Genomic DNA, 17234 nt, shown 5'->3' with positions numbered 1-17234 from the left:
AGTATGCTTTACCAAATAAAGTCTATAATACACACCAGAGAAATGAAAGTCATGGGGAGGAATTCTAACAGGAGATTTGACAAAGTCAGACTTGATTTGGAGAGGTAAATATTGACACAATGGTGAGGATGGATAACATGAGAAAGTGATGGGGGAGACTGGAAGTACAGGTCTCATTAATCAAAAAGAGAAGCAGTGAAAAAACAGGAACGTTTGAGATTGAACCAGAATCTTTTTTATCACAAACATTATCTTCTGCATAATAACACAAAATTGTCTGAACTTGGAAGATAAAAAAGAAAAACTGATTGTCTAGTATATTCAATTTTGTGTCAGTCTTTTTCTGTTGGCACTCAGGAAAAGCATGATCTATGGCGCACCCTGGTACTCTCAGGTCAACTCCATCACCACCCAGGAGGAGAAATTCTAAGTAAACTCTAGAATTTGAGCTCTAGCTGAATTCTGTCTTCTCGGGAGATTGGGGAGTTTCTTTTGCCTCCTGCCCAGAGAACTGAAACATAAGAAAGCCCCTCTCTGAAGATTTTACCTGTTACCATTAGTTATAATTTAGGAAGGAGAGTCTTACTGGGTTGGAAGAAAGTTGATGCCATTTTCTACAGGTATGATGAGCACCACCTCAAACCAAAATTTACTGTTACAGAGTCCAATGCATCTACCTGACAGATCTTCTTTAACTTTTGAAATTCACTTGTAGCATTGTCAAACTGCATCAGGATTCACATATTTATATTCAACAAAGCAAAAGACTTGCTAAGGATAGATCCCTAGGAAGTCACACTTTGAAAACTTAATGGTCTACATTTAATACTTTCATGCCTTTTGAAATGGACAGAGTCAGTGCAATCCCCTATGCTGATTCCTCCCCCTTTTGGATGTTTTCCTTCCTAATAGCACAAGAGACATCCCTTCCTGTGAGCTAAGGAATTATGTCTGGTATGGTGATGTGTCTCTGCAGATGGAAGAACAAAGAGTTAGCTGGGTTTAATGACCCATAAGCCCATGTTTATGCCCAGAGGACTTTTAAGGCTAAGCTCGGGGATTCTGGGACTTGCTTAGACTTAGAGACACTCTCATTCACTATAAAGTTTTTCTCCATGTGATAGGACAGACTGAAACCCAGAGGTTTCTTGGGGTTCTCATCACCATTTTTAGCTCCAGGGTTTATACTGTGACGCGCTGTTCCAAGGAAGGCCTGGAGGAGGAAATATTGGAAAGGTAAGGATACATGAAAGAGGGAAATGAGATGCTACAGAAAGGAGGAGAAGAGGCAAATGAGGAGAGAATGGGACAGCAGCCTCCCCTTTGCTGAGAAGTTATCCAAAGTAACCATTTTATATTCTCACCACACAAACAAAACATGACATAGCATATGGGATTAAAGCAGATGACCACAGGTGAGAAAACAGTAATATGTCACTGAGTTATACACAGAATATTTCTGCTCTTTCTCTCTCCTTTACACATACATTCACACATACTTTCTCTCTCTCACCCATACATAAATATAAACATACACATACACAAATCCTTATTCTATTCAACAGCTACATTCTGAAAAACTGGGAGCCATATCCTCATATAGCAATGTTAGGGATACTAAAGTAAATACTCCTGGTTTGTTACCTCCAGTAGCAGCACTTATGTTGGTAGGGAATAGAAAAATATATAAATAAAATCATGCTATGTTAGATGCTGCAGAGTTGGATAATATCCTAGAGATGCCAAAACTTAAAAAAAATATAACTTTATTACTTTTAAGCATAAGGAAAGATTCATTCACAATGCTTTAATTTTAGTGTCACTTAAATTTGCTAGGCATTTTATCTATATAAACCTGAAGCTAAGCATAATTTCAGGACATGAGTGCAACTTTTCATATTAATTTGTGATGTTAAGACATGTAAGGCATATGAACATGATTTAGCTGATAAACAAAAAGCAAATTACTGTACTTATTGTAAGAACATCAAGAGTTTACAGAATAAACAGGAATCTGTAGGTATCAGATCAGAAACCAAACCTTTTCATAAGATTTGTTGCAGTTGTTGTTCAGTTGCTTGTCATGTCTGACTCTGCAACCTCATTAACTACAGTATGCCAGGCTTCCCTGTCCTTCAATATCTCTCAGAGTTTGCTCAAACTCATGTCCATTGCGTCAGTGATGCCATCCAACCATTTCATCCTCTGTCACCTCTTTCTCCTGCTCTCAACCTGTCCCAGCATCAGGGTTTTTTCCAATGAACTGGCTCTTCACATCAGGTGGCCAAAGTAAGATTAGCAGCTTAGATTAGATTTATGATGCTTGTTAATTCCATAAGATTAGCACGCATCAAAAATAGCAATGGCTTTCTAGTATAAAGAGAAAGAAGAAAATTCTAAGAGAGACCATCTGACTGGTGGTGGTTTAGTTGCTAAGTCATGTCTGACTCTTGTAACACCATGGACTGTAGCCCGCCAGGCTCCTCTGTGGGATTCTCCATGCAAGAATACTGGAGTGGATTGCCATTTCCTTCTCCAGGGGATCTTCCTGACCCAGGGATAGAACCCGGGTTTCCTGCACTGGAGGCAGATTCTTTACCAACTGAGCTATGAGGGAAGCCCTGCTTCCCATAATTTGGCTGCAACAGATCCATGAGAGAAATCCCTATATTTGTATAATGTCAAACACAAACAGTGGTATAAGTCAGCAGTTTTCATTTAGACCTAGGATTCTTTAACACCAGACCACACTTTGAAAAACACTAGGTATAATAATTTCTCAAAAGTAACCAAAAAACTTCTTGGAAAAGGAAAGGAAAAGAATACCATAAAAAATAGTATGCACTCTTTTTTGAAATATGGCCAGTTCCTTCAAAATTCTCATATGTAACAAAAAGTAATATTGCCTGTAAAGCTGAGTGCTGAAGAATTGATGCTTTTGAACTATGGTGTTGGAGAAGACTATTGAGAGCCCATTAGACAGCAAGGAGATCGAACCAGACTATCATAAAGGAAATCAGTCCTGAATATTCATTGGAAGGACTGATGCTGAAGCTGAAACTCCAATACTTTGGCCACCTCGTGCTAAGAACTGACTCATTTAAAAAGACCATGATGCTGGGAAAGATTGAAGGTGGGAGGAGAAGGGAACAACAGATGATGAGATAGTTGATGGCATCCCTGACTCAATGGACTTGAGTTTGAGTAAGCTCTGGGTGTTGATGATGGACACTGAAGCCTGGTATGCTGCAGTCCATGGGGTCACAAAGAGTTGGACATGACTGAGGGACTGAACTGAACTGATGAATCTCAGAACAATAACTTCTATTGAGAGAGTTGTTGACTACTCTCAGGAAATAGGAGAATATCTAATATTTATAAATTAACTACTTTTACCATAACCTCCAGTGCTGATTGAAAGTCTTTCATCTTTCCAGGACTCATTGATAAGAAAAACACTGTGATCCTACTTTCTGACAAGAATTCAATGACACCTCTAGAAAAATGCCTGCTATCAATGACACCCAGTTCCATCCTCCCTTCTTTCTCCTGCTAGGAATACCAGGGCTGGAGAATGTACATATCTGGGTTGCTTTCCCATTCTGTGTTGTGTATCTGATTGCCCTTGTGGGGAGCATCACTGTTCTATATGTGATCAAGACCGAACACAGTCTCCACCAGCCCATGTTTTACTTTCTGGCCATGTTGTCCATGATTGATCTGGGTCTGTCCACCTCCACCATCCCCCAAATGCTGGGTATCTTCTGGTTCAACCTCCAAGAGATCAGCTTTGGAGGCTGCCTTGCTCAGATGTTCTTTATCCACATGTTTACAGGAATGGAGACTGTTCTACTGGTGGCCATGGCTTATGACCGCTTTGTTGCCATCTGCAACCCCCTCCAGTAGACCACCATCCTCACCAGTAAAACCATCGGCATTTTAGCCTCTGTTGTTGTGGGCAGAAATTTACTTCTTGTGACTCCATTTGTGTTTCTCATTCTGAGGCTGCCCTTCTGTGGGCACCACATTGTTCCGCATACATACTGTGAGCACATGGGTCTTGCCTGATTGGCCTGTGCACCCATTAAGATCAATGTTATCTATGGGCTCATGGTGATTTCTAATATTATTGTAGATGTGATTCTGATTGCCTCTTCCTATGTACTGATCTTTCAAACTGTTTTCCATCTCCCCTGTCAGGATGCCCAACTGAAGGCTCTCAATACCTGTGGTTCTCACGTCTGTGTCGTGCTGTGCTTTTACACACAGGCATTTTTTTCTTTTATGACACACCGCTTTGGTCGTAATATTCCCCACTGCATTCACATTCTTTTGGCTAATCTATATGTGATTGTCCCACCTGCCCTTAACCCAGTCATCTATGGAGTCAAGACAAAGCAAATCCGAGAGCAGGTTGTAAAAATATTTGTATAGAAATAATAGCTCTGTGAAATGACTGGGAAATATATGCACAAATTTTAATAATCTAAGATTTAAGTCTTTCATTATATTGTATAGTACTCTCCAGATTTTTCATTTTTATTAGAAATGGTTTAGGGTAAACGGGATTCTCTGGTGGCTCAGACAGTAAAGCGTCTGCCTGCAATGCCAGAGACCTTGGTTCGATTCCTGGGTCAGGAAGATCCCCTGGAGAATGAAATGGCAACCCACTCCAGTACTCTTGCCTAGTAAACTCCATGGATGGAGGAGCCTGGTGGGCTACAGTCCATGGGTTTGCAAAGAGTCGAGCACGACTGAGCGACTCCACTTGGGTAAACAGATAAAGCAAATGAAGTGACGTCGCTCAGTCGTGCCCATCTCTGCGACCCTGTGGACTGTAGTTTACAGGTTCCTTTGTCCATGGAATTTTCCAGGCAAGAGTACTGGAGTGGGTTGCCATTTCCTTCTCCAGGGGATCTTCCCAACCCAGGGATTGAACCCAGGTCTCCCGCATTGCGGGCAGACACTTTACTGTCTGAGCCACCAGATAAAGCAAACTACCATATTTATCCACTTTGCTCACCTCCCCCAAAGACTAACAAAACAGGAAGATATTGATAGCTTATGGTAAACAGTATCAGGGTGTGTCATTCATTCACACAAGCACACCATAGAGTTAGTAAAGTAAAGTAGAAAACGTGTATACTGAGAAAGCAGAGAGGCTAGAGCTCTGAGTGTTCTTACCTCCTCCTGAAGATCCTGGATGAGCTTCCAAGATGACAGCTTACGATGAATGGTGTCAGATTCTAGATCTCTGAAGAAGATTTAGCTTTGGGACCAGGGACCAGTCTTGATTACTCAAGAGCTTTTGTGTATCAGAGTTTTATTAAAGTATGAAAGAGACAGTGAAAGCTTCTGACATAGATGTAAAAAGGGGGCCGGAGAGTGCCCCCATTGTCAATGTTAGCAAAGGAGCTATATACTTTTTTAATTGGTTATTACAGTAAATCAAAAGACTGTCTCAAAGTTGTAAAGATCTTACTAGGCCCACTCCCATAATATACATTCTGAGATTTCAGGATTAATCAGAAACTTTTCAAGAAGGAGAAACTGTTCTCGAGCTGGACATTGTTGTTATATAATCCTTACTACAGAGTTTAAACTGAGTTGTTTGTTGTGTAATCATCAGTTCTAGGCTTAAAGAAAAAAACATTTTATGTGACTAAGACTAAGGAATGTAGAGGATCAAAAAGATTTGTCCTTTCCTCCTCCTTGAGAATTCCAGACCCCTATCTCCTCCTTGAGAGCCCCAGACCCCTCTCTCCTCCTCCAGTACCCTGGACTTCTTATCAACCTGCCTAGGAATTGACTCTCAATATTCTGGAGGCAGCAGTGGTCTTGGATAGAATGCCTGATGGAAAAGGGTGAGATTTCCCTCATTTCTCCATGTCTTCTCTTTGGGTAAGTTTAAAATCTGATAGAACACTGATCTCATTATATAGATCAAGAAAATAAAGTTCAAACCATGGGTGGGTAGTGACGTCTGAATTAGAATATCGTGTTCCATAGAACTATGTTCTTTATAACAATCCCTGAATTTTGTCTCCCTACTCTAGAATCCTAGACTCATTTTTATTTTTCTGATCCCTCAGTCTTTTCATTTGCTCCTTTTTGTCTTTACTATTCCTTTTAGTTCCTCTCTCTGATTCTTTCTTCTTTCTTTCTCTAACAGATCAAGCTTTGGGGAATTAAAGAATAAGAGAATCTGCAGTGTGAGCATTAAGAATACATAATATTGTTTTCCCTCCTGAAGCAAAGTCATTTTATTTTTTATATTTTAATTTTCTTTTCAAACCCTTGAGTTCAGGGCTGACTTGCAATAGATTGCAGCGAGGGAGCTGCTCTGCTACCTAGGAAACCCCAGTGAAGAAGCAGGTCCTCCATGAATGGGTTAGCACCAGGTTCCCCACGAAAGTGCAGGTGTGTGACTGGCGAGGGGATATCCACCTTTCTGGCCTCGCCCCAGTGTCCCAGGAAGTAGGGCTTCCCACACTGGACCCCCGTCCCCATGCTCGGCAGAGTGGGCCACACCGCACCCCCAGGGAGGCAGGCGGCGGCCAGCCAAAAAAGTCATTTTCGATGTGACTAATCATCTGTACTACGTCTAATTCCAATCGAGTTCTACTTACAATTTTTCTTGTTTTCTATACCACGTACCTTGAGATATACAGGACTTCAGAACACTTTAAAAGGAATCAGGATCATTCTATGGTTTAAGAAGAAGACCAGTCTTGGTGTCAAGTCCAAAATTATCTCACTGTAATTTATTAACAATGTAGATTTCACATATATAGTCTTATCTGCAAACTCTAGATACAGTTGGAAAGTGTGGTTTGCTTAAACTAGGTAAAAAGAGCACTGATTTGAAATTTGTGACTGACCACGACACTCTTGTGTAGAAATCAAAAGTCTCTATCATATCCTGTGTTTTAGAACCACTCTCTAGGTTTAATGAAGATAGGCAAAATATTCAAAGCTCTTCAGAGTTAGATATCTGGAAATTAGGAAAGATATAGCCAATAAGACAAGGAAAGCAACAACATATGTTGCTGCTGCTGCTGCTGCTAAGTCACTTCAGTCGTGTCCGACTCTGTGCGACCCCATAGACGGCAGCCCACCAGGCTCCTCTGTCCCTGGGATTCTCCAGGCAAGAATACTGCAGTGGCAAATTCGGTAAATCTGTCAGCTCTTGATCTGAAATTTAACACTGGCTAAGTACAATTCTTGTATCCTATAACACTTTATGGAATTTCCTTAGGCCTGTCTGCATGAGTTATAAATTGTTTTGTTTTGTTTAGGCCTCTTCCTCATGTCCCTAAAATTTTATGTGAACTTAGAATTTTAAAGATGGAGAGAGCTAATCTACCTCCTGTATTTTACAAATAAGAAAACCAAAATTCAAAGAAAGGCAGGAAATTTGTGCATAAAGCATATCTGCATTTAGCATCATTTAGAGGTAACAAGGTGGCTCTAGTGGTAAAGTACACTCCTACCAATGCAGGAGACATAAAAGACACAAGTTTGACCCCTGGGTCAGCAATATGCCCTGGGGGAGGATACGGCAACCCACTACAGTATCCTTGCCTGGAGAATCCCATGGGCAGAGGAGCCTGGGGCTACAGTTCATAGGGTTGCACATAGTTCGACATGACTGAAGCAACTAAGCATGCATGCACAGAGGTAACAAGGAATGATCACTCAGATAATCATTTTGACCACAAACTCTTAACTCTTGCAGGACATCTGGATAGAAAATACTTGGTGTATATAAGTGACAGTCCAATAACAGTTCCAGGTAGAGATAGCTAGGAAAGTGGAAGACAGAGCAAGTAACCTAGGATTGGTGTTGGTAATGAGGAAAACGAGACTACAGAAACTCTGCTGCAGGTGCAAGCAGAATAGTAGCAAACAGTGACTGAAGTTAATACCGTCCTCATTACTATGGTCTATAAATCCTGAGTGGTGAGGACTGACTAGCTCCCTGGTCATTCATATTTATCCACACATAAACAGGCTAAATAAAGACAATGCTTTCCCATTTCTCTGTCAATGATACTAAGTGGCCTGTGACATATAAAAAGCAACTTTATGATTAAATCTACTTATGATATTGGGGAAAATTAAATGTAAAAATAACAGTGTACACAATGTAGATTGAAGTGAACAGTAGTCCTGGCCCCGAAATGGTTCACAATCAAACTGCAGTGCTATGCTTGGATGTGGCTGAGCAGAGTTCCCGCCCTAAGCTCCATTCTCAAGGCAACTCTGTGCTTTGGAGTGAAGTGAAGTCGCTCAGTCGTGCCCAGCTCTTTGCAACCCCACAGACTGTAGCCTACCAGGTTCCTCCATCCATGGGATTTTCCAGGCAAGAATACTGGAATGGGTTGCCATTTCCTTCTCCAAGAGATCTTTCCAACCCAGGGATTGAACCTGGGTCTCCTACACTGTAGGCAAACGCTTTACTGTCTGAGCCCCCAGGGAAGCTCGTATGCTTTGGAGTAGCTTCCCCAAATTGTTCTAAGTTCACTTCTGCTGCTTGGGGTCAGCTTGAGATAGCAAAATTATCTGTGCAGGGTGCCTTGAACTTCAACCAAGCACACATACGCCTAATCATTAATTCTCCTCTTCAGAGGCCTCTGATTCTTTTTGCAACACCCACCACCTTATGGAGTCAGACATTTGCCCTAAGGAGCTCTATGACCCATGACTATCAGGTTGTCTTGGGACCTCATTGCTGAATCCTAGGACCTGGTTTCAGGAGAGTGGCCTGGTCAGCAGTTTTGTCTTTCTGGACAGCATAGACTTTCTTTCATGGAATCACATGAGATGAAGCCACCAGAAGGGTTGTGACATGCTGATTGGAGGTGTTTCTCACTCATCACTCATGACAGACATAGGATGAGTTCAGGGCTCTAGGCTACCAATGGTCCATTCTGAAATGCTGGGCTTGAACTATGTGTTAGATCTGTTCACTGTCTTTCAACTGTCTCCATTTACACTTTCAAGCTGCTTCCTAGCTACAGCACTTGAAGGTAGAAGCGGGAGCCGAGACCTCCTTTACCTTACTGCCTTCCTCACCATGGCCCTAGTACCCACAGTGACTGACCATCCCACTCTCTCTGCAAGCTCCATACCACCTGTCAGCTAAGTGATTACATCTGTGTACTACAAAGGATTTGTGACCATTAGAGCCAACTGATATGATGACATACCACCCTGAGTCAATGTTAAATAGCACCAGATGAGGTAGGGGTATTCCTTACAGGAGTGAGAATGCCCTTCGCATTTTACTACAGACACCGCACCTATGCTACAAGCTGGTGACACTGTGAAAGGAAACAACGCAGTAAGAACTGAAAGAGATCATCTTCTAGACGTGCAGTCATTAGGGATTAAATATTTTAGGTGGCAAAAGATGTGTTTTTCTACATTAATGCTATAAAGTCCAAAAAAATAAATGGAATATAAACAGTAAAAAAAAAAATCACATTTTCCTGAAGGATCTGGTTAAACCTGGCATTTGTAGTCATCATCAATGAAACACAGAAAGAACTTTTGAAGAGTCATTGGAAGCTATTATCCATGGGTAATACAAAGGAGAATGCAGCAGCCTTCTAATGACGCAATCAGAATTAAACAAATGGAATTTGGAAATGCTAGGAATAAGATGGTCTATATTGTTCTGAACAGCCATGTCATAGTAAATAATAACCACATCAGAATCTTCTTTTGTAGCAGGAGGCTTGAAATGGCCAGAAGTGGCCTGTCTTCTCAATTAAAAAACAAGTAGTACATGGAGCTGAACAGGAAGAAAAAAGTACCTGGAAACTACAAAGAATCTTTTACTTGCAGTGATTAGACAATAACCAAATATATAATTAATTCTTCTCTACTCATTATCTTAAATGCTCATTGATAAATTACTATATACCACATGATGTTTATCATACATTTTTTAGGCAAATTGTTTGTATGTTCAGGACCCAAAGAACATATTTGCCCCAGGCACCAGATATAGGGATAGGTCAAGTCCTCCATACATTTTTACATTCAGCGTCTGTGAACCAAACTTCTAACATCCCATTTCATTCCTATGATCTGTGCCAAGGTAACACCATCCTGGACCTGAACAGGATCCCAGTGTTCTCAGAATAATATGTATGCAGTTTGACTATTGGTTTATGGACAATGCTGTGTGTAAGTGTATGTGTGCACACATGCTTATGTTTGTGTTACACATGACATGAATTTGCTAGGGTCTGAACGTTAAATGCTTTACATACAGACTTAATAGCAAAGATATGCAATATGATAGGAGAAGGAAATGGCAACCCACTCCAGTATTCTTGCCTGGAGATTACATAGACAGAGGAACCTGGTGGGCTACAATCCATGGGGTCACAGTCAGACATGACTGAGTGACTAACACTGAACAATATGAGAAGAAGAAAAAATATATAAACATAAAAATAGTTAAGGAAATGGTGACAAGAGAAAAATGACTCCAGTTTTAATTATATTCTATCAGATTAAATGCTCCAAAACAATGCCTTTTGTCTTAAGCCACCCTTATACTCCCAGATACCCCTCCTTTATGGGAACCCTTTATACATCATGGGGTACTTCACAGAATACAGAAACCCATCTAGTTCATAAAATATTAGCATTGTTTCTATCTATATTATTCACCAGCACCTTGAGAGTGGTCATAACTCAGTCTAATTGATTTATTTCCTCTAGTTTGTACTTTTATTAAAAGCACTTTGTATTATAGAGCTATTCAAATATTTTAAATATAAAGTATTGTTTCCATAGTGTAGACATATGGAGTATATTTAGGGATAGATGAACCAGATGCCATGATCTTAGTTTTCTGAATGCTGAGTTTAAGCCAACTTTTTCACTCTCCTCTTTCACTTTCATCAAGAGGCTCTTTAGTTCTTCTTCACTTTCTGCCATTAGGGTGGTGTCATCTGCATATATGAGGTTATTGATCGTTTTCCTAGCAATCTTGATACCAGTTTGTGCTTCATTTGCAACCAGAATCTTTGCGACCCCATGGACTATACAGTCCATGGAATTCTCCAGGCCAGAATACTGGAGTGGGTAGCCTTTCCCTTCTCCAGGGGATTTTCCCAAGCCAGAGATCAAACCCAGATCTCCCTCGTTGCCAGCAGATTCTTTACCAGCTAAGCCAAAAGGAAGTGAAGTGAAGTTGCTCGGTCATGTCCAACTCTTTGCAACCCCATGAACCGTAGCCTACCAGGTTCCTCCTTCCATGGGATTTTCCAGGCAATAGTACTGGAGTCGGATGCCATTTCCTTCTCCAAGGGATCTTTCCGACGCAGGGATCGAACCCAGGTCTCCCACATTGTAGACAGATGCTTTACCATCTGAGCCACCAGGGAAGTCCCCACCTATATTCAGGGGTATCTTTAAAAACTTGGAAAATTCCTTGCAGACACTTCCATTTTCCAGGTGCCAACTCGGAAATTTTGAAGAAAATTACCAATAGTTTTCCAAGGTGGTTTCATGATTTTGTACTCCTACCGATTCCTCTTGAGAAATCTGTATGCAGGTCAGGAAGCAACAGTTAGAACTGGACATGGAACAACAGACTGGTTCCAAATAGGAAAAGGAGTACATCAAGGCTGTATATTGTCACCCTGCTTATTTAACTTCTATGCAGAGTACATCATGAGAAACACTGGACTGGAAGAAACACAAGCTGGAATCCAGAATGCTGGGAGAAATATCAAGAACCTCAGATATGCAGATGATACCACCCTTATGGCAGAAAGTGAAGAGGAGCTAAAACGCCTCTTGATGAAAGTGAAAGAGGAGAGTGAAAAAGTTGGCTTAAAGCTCAACATTCAGAAAATGAAGATCATGGCATCTGGTCCCATCACTTCATGGGAAATAGATGGGGAAACAGTGGAAAGTGTCAGACTTTATTTTGGGGGGCTCCAAAACCACTGCAGATGGTGACTGCAGCCATGAAATTAAAAGATGCTTACTCCTTGGAAGAAAAGTTATGACCAACCTAGACAGCATATTCAAAAGCAGAGACATTACTTTGCCAACTAAGGTCCGTCTAGTCAAGGCTATGGTTTTTCCAGTGGTCATGTATGTATGTGAGAGTTGGACTGTGAAGAAGGCTGAGTGCCGAAGAATTGATGCTTTTGAACTATGGTGTTGGAGGAGACTCTTGAGAGTCCCTTGGACTGCAAGGAGATCCAACCAGTCCATTCTGAAGGATATCAACCCTGGGATTTCTTTGGAAGGAATGATGCTAAAGCTGAAACTCCAGTACTTTGGCCACCTCATGCGAAGAGTTGACTCATTGGAAAAGACTCTGATGCTGGGAGGGATTGGGGGCAGGAGGAGAAGGGGACAACAGAGGATGAGATGGCTGGATGGCATCACTGACTCGATGGACGTGAGTCTGAGTGAATTCCGGGAGTTGGTGATGGACAGGGAGGCCTGGCGTGCTGCGATTCATGGGGTCGCAAAGAGTGGGACACGACTGAGCGACTGAACTGAACTGAACTGAACTGACCAACAAGTATGAGAGCTTCAACTGTTTCGCATTTTCACCAATGTTGAGGGGGTTTTGATCTTTTGAATTTTAGTTGTTCTAGTGTGTGAGAAACAGTATCTCACTGTAGTTTTCATTTTCATTTCCCTGATAGCTAGTGACATTGATTATACTTTTGGCACTTATGGGCCATTTTTAAATCTTCCTTTATAAAGTTTGTGTTGTTGCTGTTGTTTAGTCACTAAGTTGTGTCCCACTCTTTGCAACCCTATGACTCCTCTGTCCATGGGATTTCCCAGGCAAAAATACTGGAATGGATTGTCATTTCCTTCTCCAGGGGATGTTCTCAGCTCAGGGATTGGCAGGCAGATTCTTTATCACTGAGCCACCTGGGAAGCCTGAGTTTGTACCAGTCTTTTCCAATAACTACAAAACTAGCTCCTTTAATATATATTTGAATGCAGTTCAAAAGCCTTTGGAAAATCAAGGTTAAAGATAAAACTGCCTATGTTAAAAGTAGGACCAGTAAAACATACATATATATAAGATATGTTATATATTGTACATTATTGTATAAACTAAAAGTAAATTTAAATAGAGAGATCTTCAGTGAAAGATAAAGTTGCTTACTGACTATGAAAATTTCAGAAAAAAATATTTGGCAAACTCAAGCTGGTGCCCTTAAACTATGGCAAGCTATAGGCACAGTGTGGTTCCTAAAATCTAGATTCAAAGACACAGTGAAGGAATCTACCTGGCAGGAGCTGGGATTTATTTTGAGGGACTTACTCAGCACATGATGACTTTCAGTTCATCTACAAGGAGTGGGCACTTGGAAACCAGAGAGAATACCCTGACTTTCCTCCCTGCTACCCTCCTGCTGGTGTTTTCTATATTCTGAATACAACCAGGTGTCAAAGCACAAAGGAAGCAATCAGTGCAGTACATTTGTGTGGGTCCTCCAGGATACAGTGTATGAAGTGGTCCTAGAGAGGCAGAGAAGATATGCAGCACATTGGCCCACATAAACGAAGAGCTAAAAAAAAAATTCAGAACAAAAGCTCGAAGACCAGCATTTGTATGTATTCTCCTTTCAAGTACTATATTATTTTTTCAGGATTGTGTCTGTGATATTTGATACTGTCTCTCATTGTTCTCAGGCTTCCCAGCTGGTGCTATAGGTAAAGAACCTGCCTGCCAATGCAGAAGATACAAGAGATGTAGGTTCAATCCCTGGGTTGGGAAGATCCCCCTGGAGGAGGGGATGGCTACCCACTCCAGTATTCTTGCCTTGAGAATCCCCATGGACAGAGGAGCCTGGTGGGATACAGTCCATAGGGTCACACTAAGTCAGACACGACTAAAACGACTTAGCAGGCATGCACACATGCTATTCATTCTCAGAGTCCCCTTAGAACAGATTTGGATTTCTTTTTATCCTCTTAGACCACTCAAGAGTTATGCAAAATACTTCCGATTTTCAAAACTCATGTTATGAATTCACTCTGAAATTAAATGTACCATGTTTACCTGGAGGGTCAAAATTTTTTAAAAAGAAGGAATGGATAATCATGTCACTGCCATGCATGTCCTATGTCTGTATCCCTATATGTTCTCAAGTAATTTTATATTACTCTTTCCCTAAGGTCTAAAGTGAGATGTAAGGAAAACTGAAATGCCAGGAGTATTCTTTTACATGTTTTATAAAATCCATGGGTATTGAAGAAAACTTTGAGCTTTCTAAAGCTTTAACTAGCACTGAAATTCAAAAAAATGATATGAAAATGTATAGCCAGATATAACACATTTTGTGGAGAATACTGTAAGTGATGAAGAAGAGTCGAAAACTTTTTTTATCCTTTATGCTCTTTTACCATAAAATAAATCAAAGCTTTCTGAAGAGAAGATGGTGATTCACTTTGGAGTCATATAAGTAACGCTATATGTAAAATATCTTGAAAAATTACAGTTATTTACCTGATAGCTCACAAGAGATCTTTTCTTACTTGCTCAAAAAGCAGTTGATTATGCCATTGCATATATATAAAGGTAAAATTACAAATAAAGTTTTATTGATTTATCCTATATTTATTGAACACCTAAATAATGTGTTGTCTAATAAGAGCTTAGTAAATAATAGGTTGAATCAAGAATGTTTGCTTGTCATATGAGCATTACTGACACCTAGTGGTCAAGCTAAATGCATTTCTTAATTAAATGAGTCCTTTTAGTACAGACAATATCCATTTTAGTAATAGCTTGGATCTATTGTCAAACACTTCTTTCTCATTGCATTATCTTAATTCAGAAAAAAACATGTGATGTGAATTGTCATTTTCACCCCTTTTAAAATATTTTATTTATTTATAAGACAGAATGTGAGGCTTATAGATGTAAAGAATTATGCTCAATGTTTCTAAGTTATTGTATTGTAGAAAAAAGATTTAAACTTAAGTTTTCTGACTCTAAAATGTTGATTCCAGGGATAATGCCATAAATTAATTAAATAACCAGTGTTTAATATCAATTAATTTCTAATAAACAGTGATAGAGTCCTTTCTAGGCATTATCTCATTATATCATTACAACAATCCTGTTAAGTTGGTTTTCTTTCCTTATTTCCCTGTGAGAAAACCAAAGTTCAAAAGGTAAATTGAATGGACATAAATCACAGAACAAAGGGATGGGCAAAGGGACCATGTTCCTAATATACATGATACATAATTGCTATTATATCTAGTGTTAGAGGTGCTATACTCTCACGAAAATCATTTAGTGTAAATCTTAAAAGAAATATAGCTCAAAGTTTGTAAACTTACATAAGAATTCTGGCTCTGGCCTTTATTTAATGTGCATATATTTTTGCACTGAGTTTGAGAAATGCTGGGGTTTTTTCTATAGTGCTCTTTCACTGTCTTCCCTGTCTGCCAAAAGTAACTTCACCTGCTCCACAGTGAGGTTTAAGATGTTGGTGAAAAAAAAAAAGGTGAAGTTGAAAGTCGCTCAGTCATGTCTGACTCTTTGTGACCCATGGTCTGCAGCCTGCCAGTTTGGTGGGAGGCCATTATTCCTCTGACTGACTAGACTCCTGAGGGTACTCACTGGAGGATGCAGACTATAGATCTGTAACCAGAGGGAATTTCTGACCAGAAAATTTTAAGGTTGTCCTCAGGGATATGGAAATTTTCCATGCCATATTACATCCAAGGACACAACCCGCAGTGGGAAAGCCCTTCCGGGCGGGGGGGGAGGGGGGTAGCGTTCTCATATAACTCCTTGGCCTTGGCTATTGAGAACTCAGACATGTGCAGGCTGCAGTCTGTGGCATCCAGTTCTTCACAAATGATTTCTCAGATGCCAGCCAGAGGTAGGTGAGTCAGTTTCTGGTTATGCTGGAAGAGGGATCACAATGACAGTAACTAAAGTGATTCATGGAATGATGGCATTCCAGTGGCTCCATCAGAGTCTCTGTAGAGAAGGCCATCTCCGAGCAGAGCAGCAAGAAATTGTGTTGAGAAAAACCTGAATTTATAGATGCACATCGGTCACTAACACAAAATCACATAGCAAACACAGGACTAAATATGCAAACTGCTATCAAAAAATCAGCAGATAGGTAGATAGATATTAAACAGATAGATTCAAATATATGAACAAAGAATGTGATATGCAAACAGGAGGGGAAAATACTAATGGTAACTCATTGGCTGGAACAAATGAACTCCTTCCTTCTCTACAGCCTTCTATTTTGTCATCTCAGAAGAGAACCCCTTACACTGGGCATGGTCATCCTAGTGGGAGGTTACAGCATTTCTGAAAATGAGGCACAGAGGGGTTGAGAGATGGGAAGCCTGGAAACCTGGGCAAAGATATTATTCAATTCTGCTGCAAAGATGGAAGCCAGTCCCTGGGAGAAGCTCACCACAGTTTACTTGGGGAACTGTGTATCTGAAAGGAAAGAAAGGTTCCAAAAGAAAAAGAAAGAGCATCGGAGAGTTATGGTGAATATAAACTTTAAAAATATGCATAGAAGTGTTTATTAAACAGAAAATAATATTAAGCACACAAAAGGTGAAGATGACCACATCAGTAGTGGCCATAGTAATGGTAATGCGTGTGTGCACGCCCAGTCGCTCAGTCATATCTGACTCTTTGTGACCCTATGGTCTGTAGCCCACTAGGCTCCTCTGTCCATGGGATTCTCCAGGCAAGAATACTAGAGTGGGTTGCCATGCCCTCCTCCAGGGGATCTTCCCAACTCAGGAACTGAACCCGCATCTCTCAAATCTCCTGCATTGGCAAGTGGGTTCTTTACCACTAAAGCCACCGGGGAAGCCCAGTAAAGACAATGGTTGCAACATATTGACCTAAACAGACAGCATTTTTGCCAATGACAATATGCTTCTATTGATATTTAGCCCCAATAAAATCTTCCATGATCATTCCGGGGGATGATCATAAGATCAAAACAATAGTAAACATTGGAAACACTGGACAATCTTATTGAGCAGGACATGAATCTTTGAACCCCCTACTCCCTTTGAACAGGATATGAGTCACAGCATCTCAATCACATTTTATTGATAGTATTATATTGATCAGTCATATGTTTTTCAAAAGGAAAATTACTGAGAGTCATTGGTGAAGAGGGATGAATTATTGAAAAATAAAGATAAAATATTATAGAAGTCTTAAT

At 40.4% G+C, this 17234-nt stretch overlaps 1 protein-coding gene across 1 annotated transcript; it reads left to right on the top strand.

Annotated features, from left to right (window-relative positions):
* Nucleotides 1–3504: 3504 nt before the first annotated feature.
* On the top strand, nt 3505–4434 carry LOC128060347 (olfactory receptor 52E4-like). Its single transcript, XM_052652742.1, is given in 1 exon segment — nt 3505–4434. A coding segment is annotated over 1 exon segment (930 nt).
* Nucleotides 4435–17234: the final 12800 nt, after the last annotated feature.

The sequence above is a fragment of the Budorcas taxicolor genome, chromosome 15, assembly GCF_023091745.1.
Source record: "Budorcas taxicolor isolate Tak-1 chromosome 15, Takin1.1, whole genome shotgun sequence".
Classification (NCBI taxonomy): domain Eukaryota; kingdom Metazoa; phylum Chordata; class Mammalia; order Artiodactyla; family Bovidae; genus Budorcas; species Budorcas taxicolor.
The sequence above is the reverse complement of the archived record's forward strand: the minus strand, read 5'-3'. Positions and strand labels throughout refer to the sequence as shown.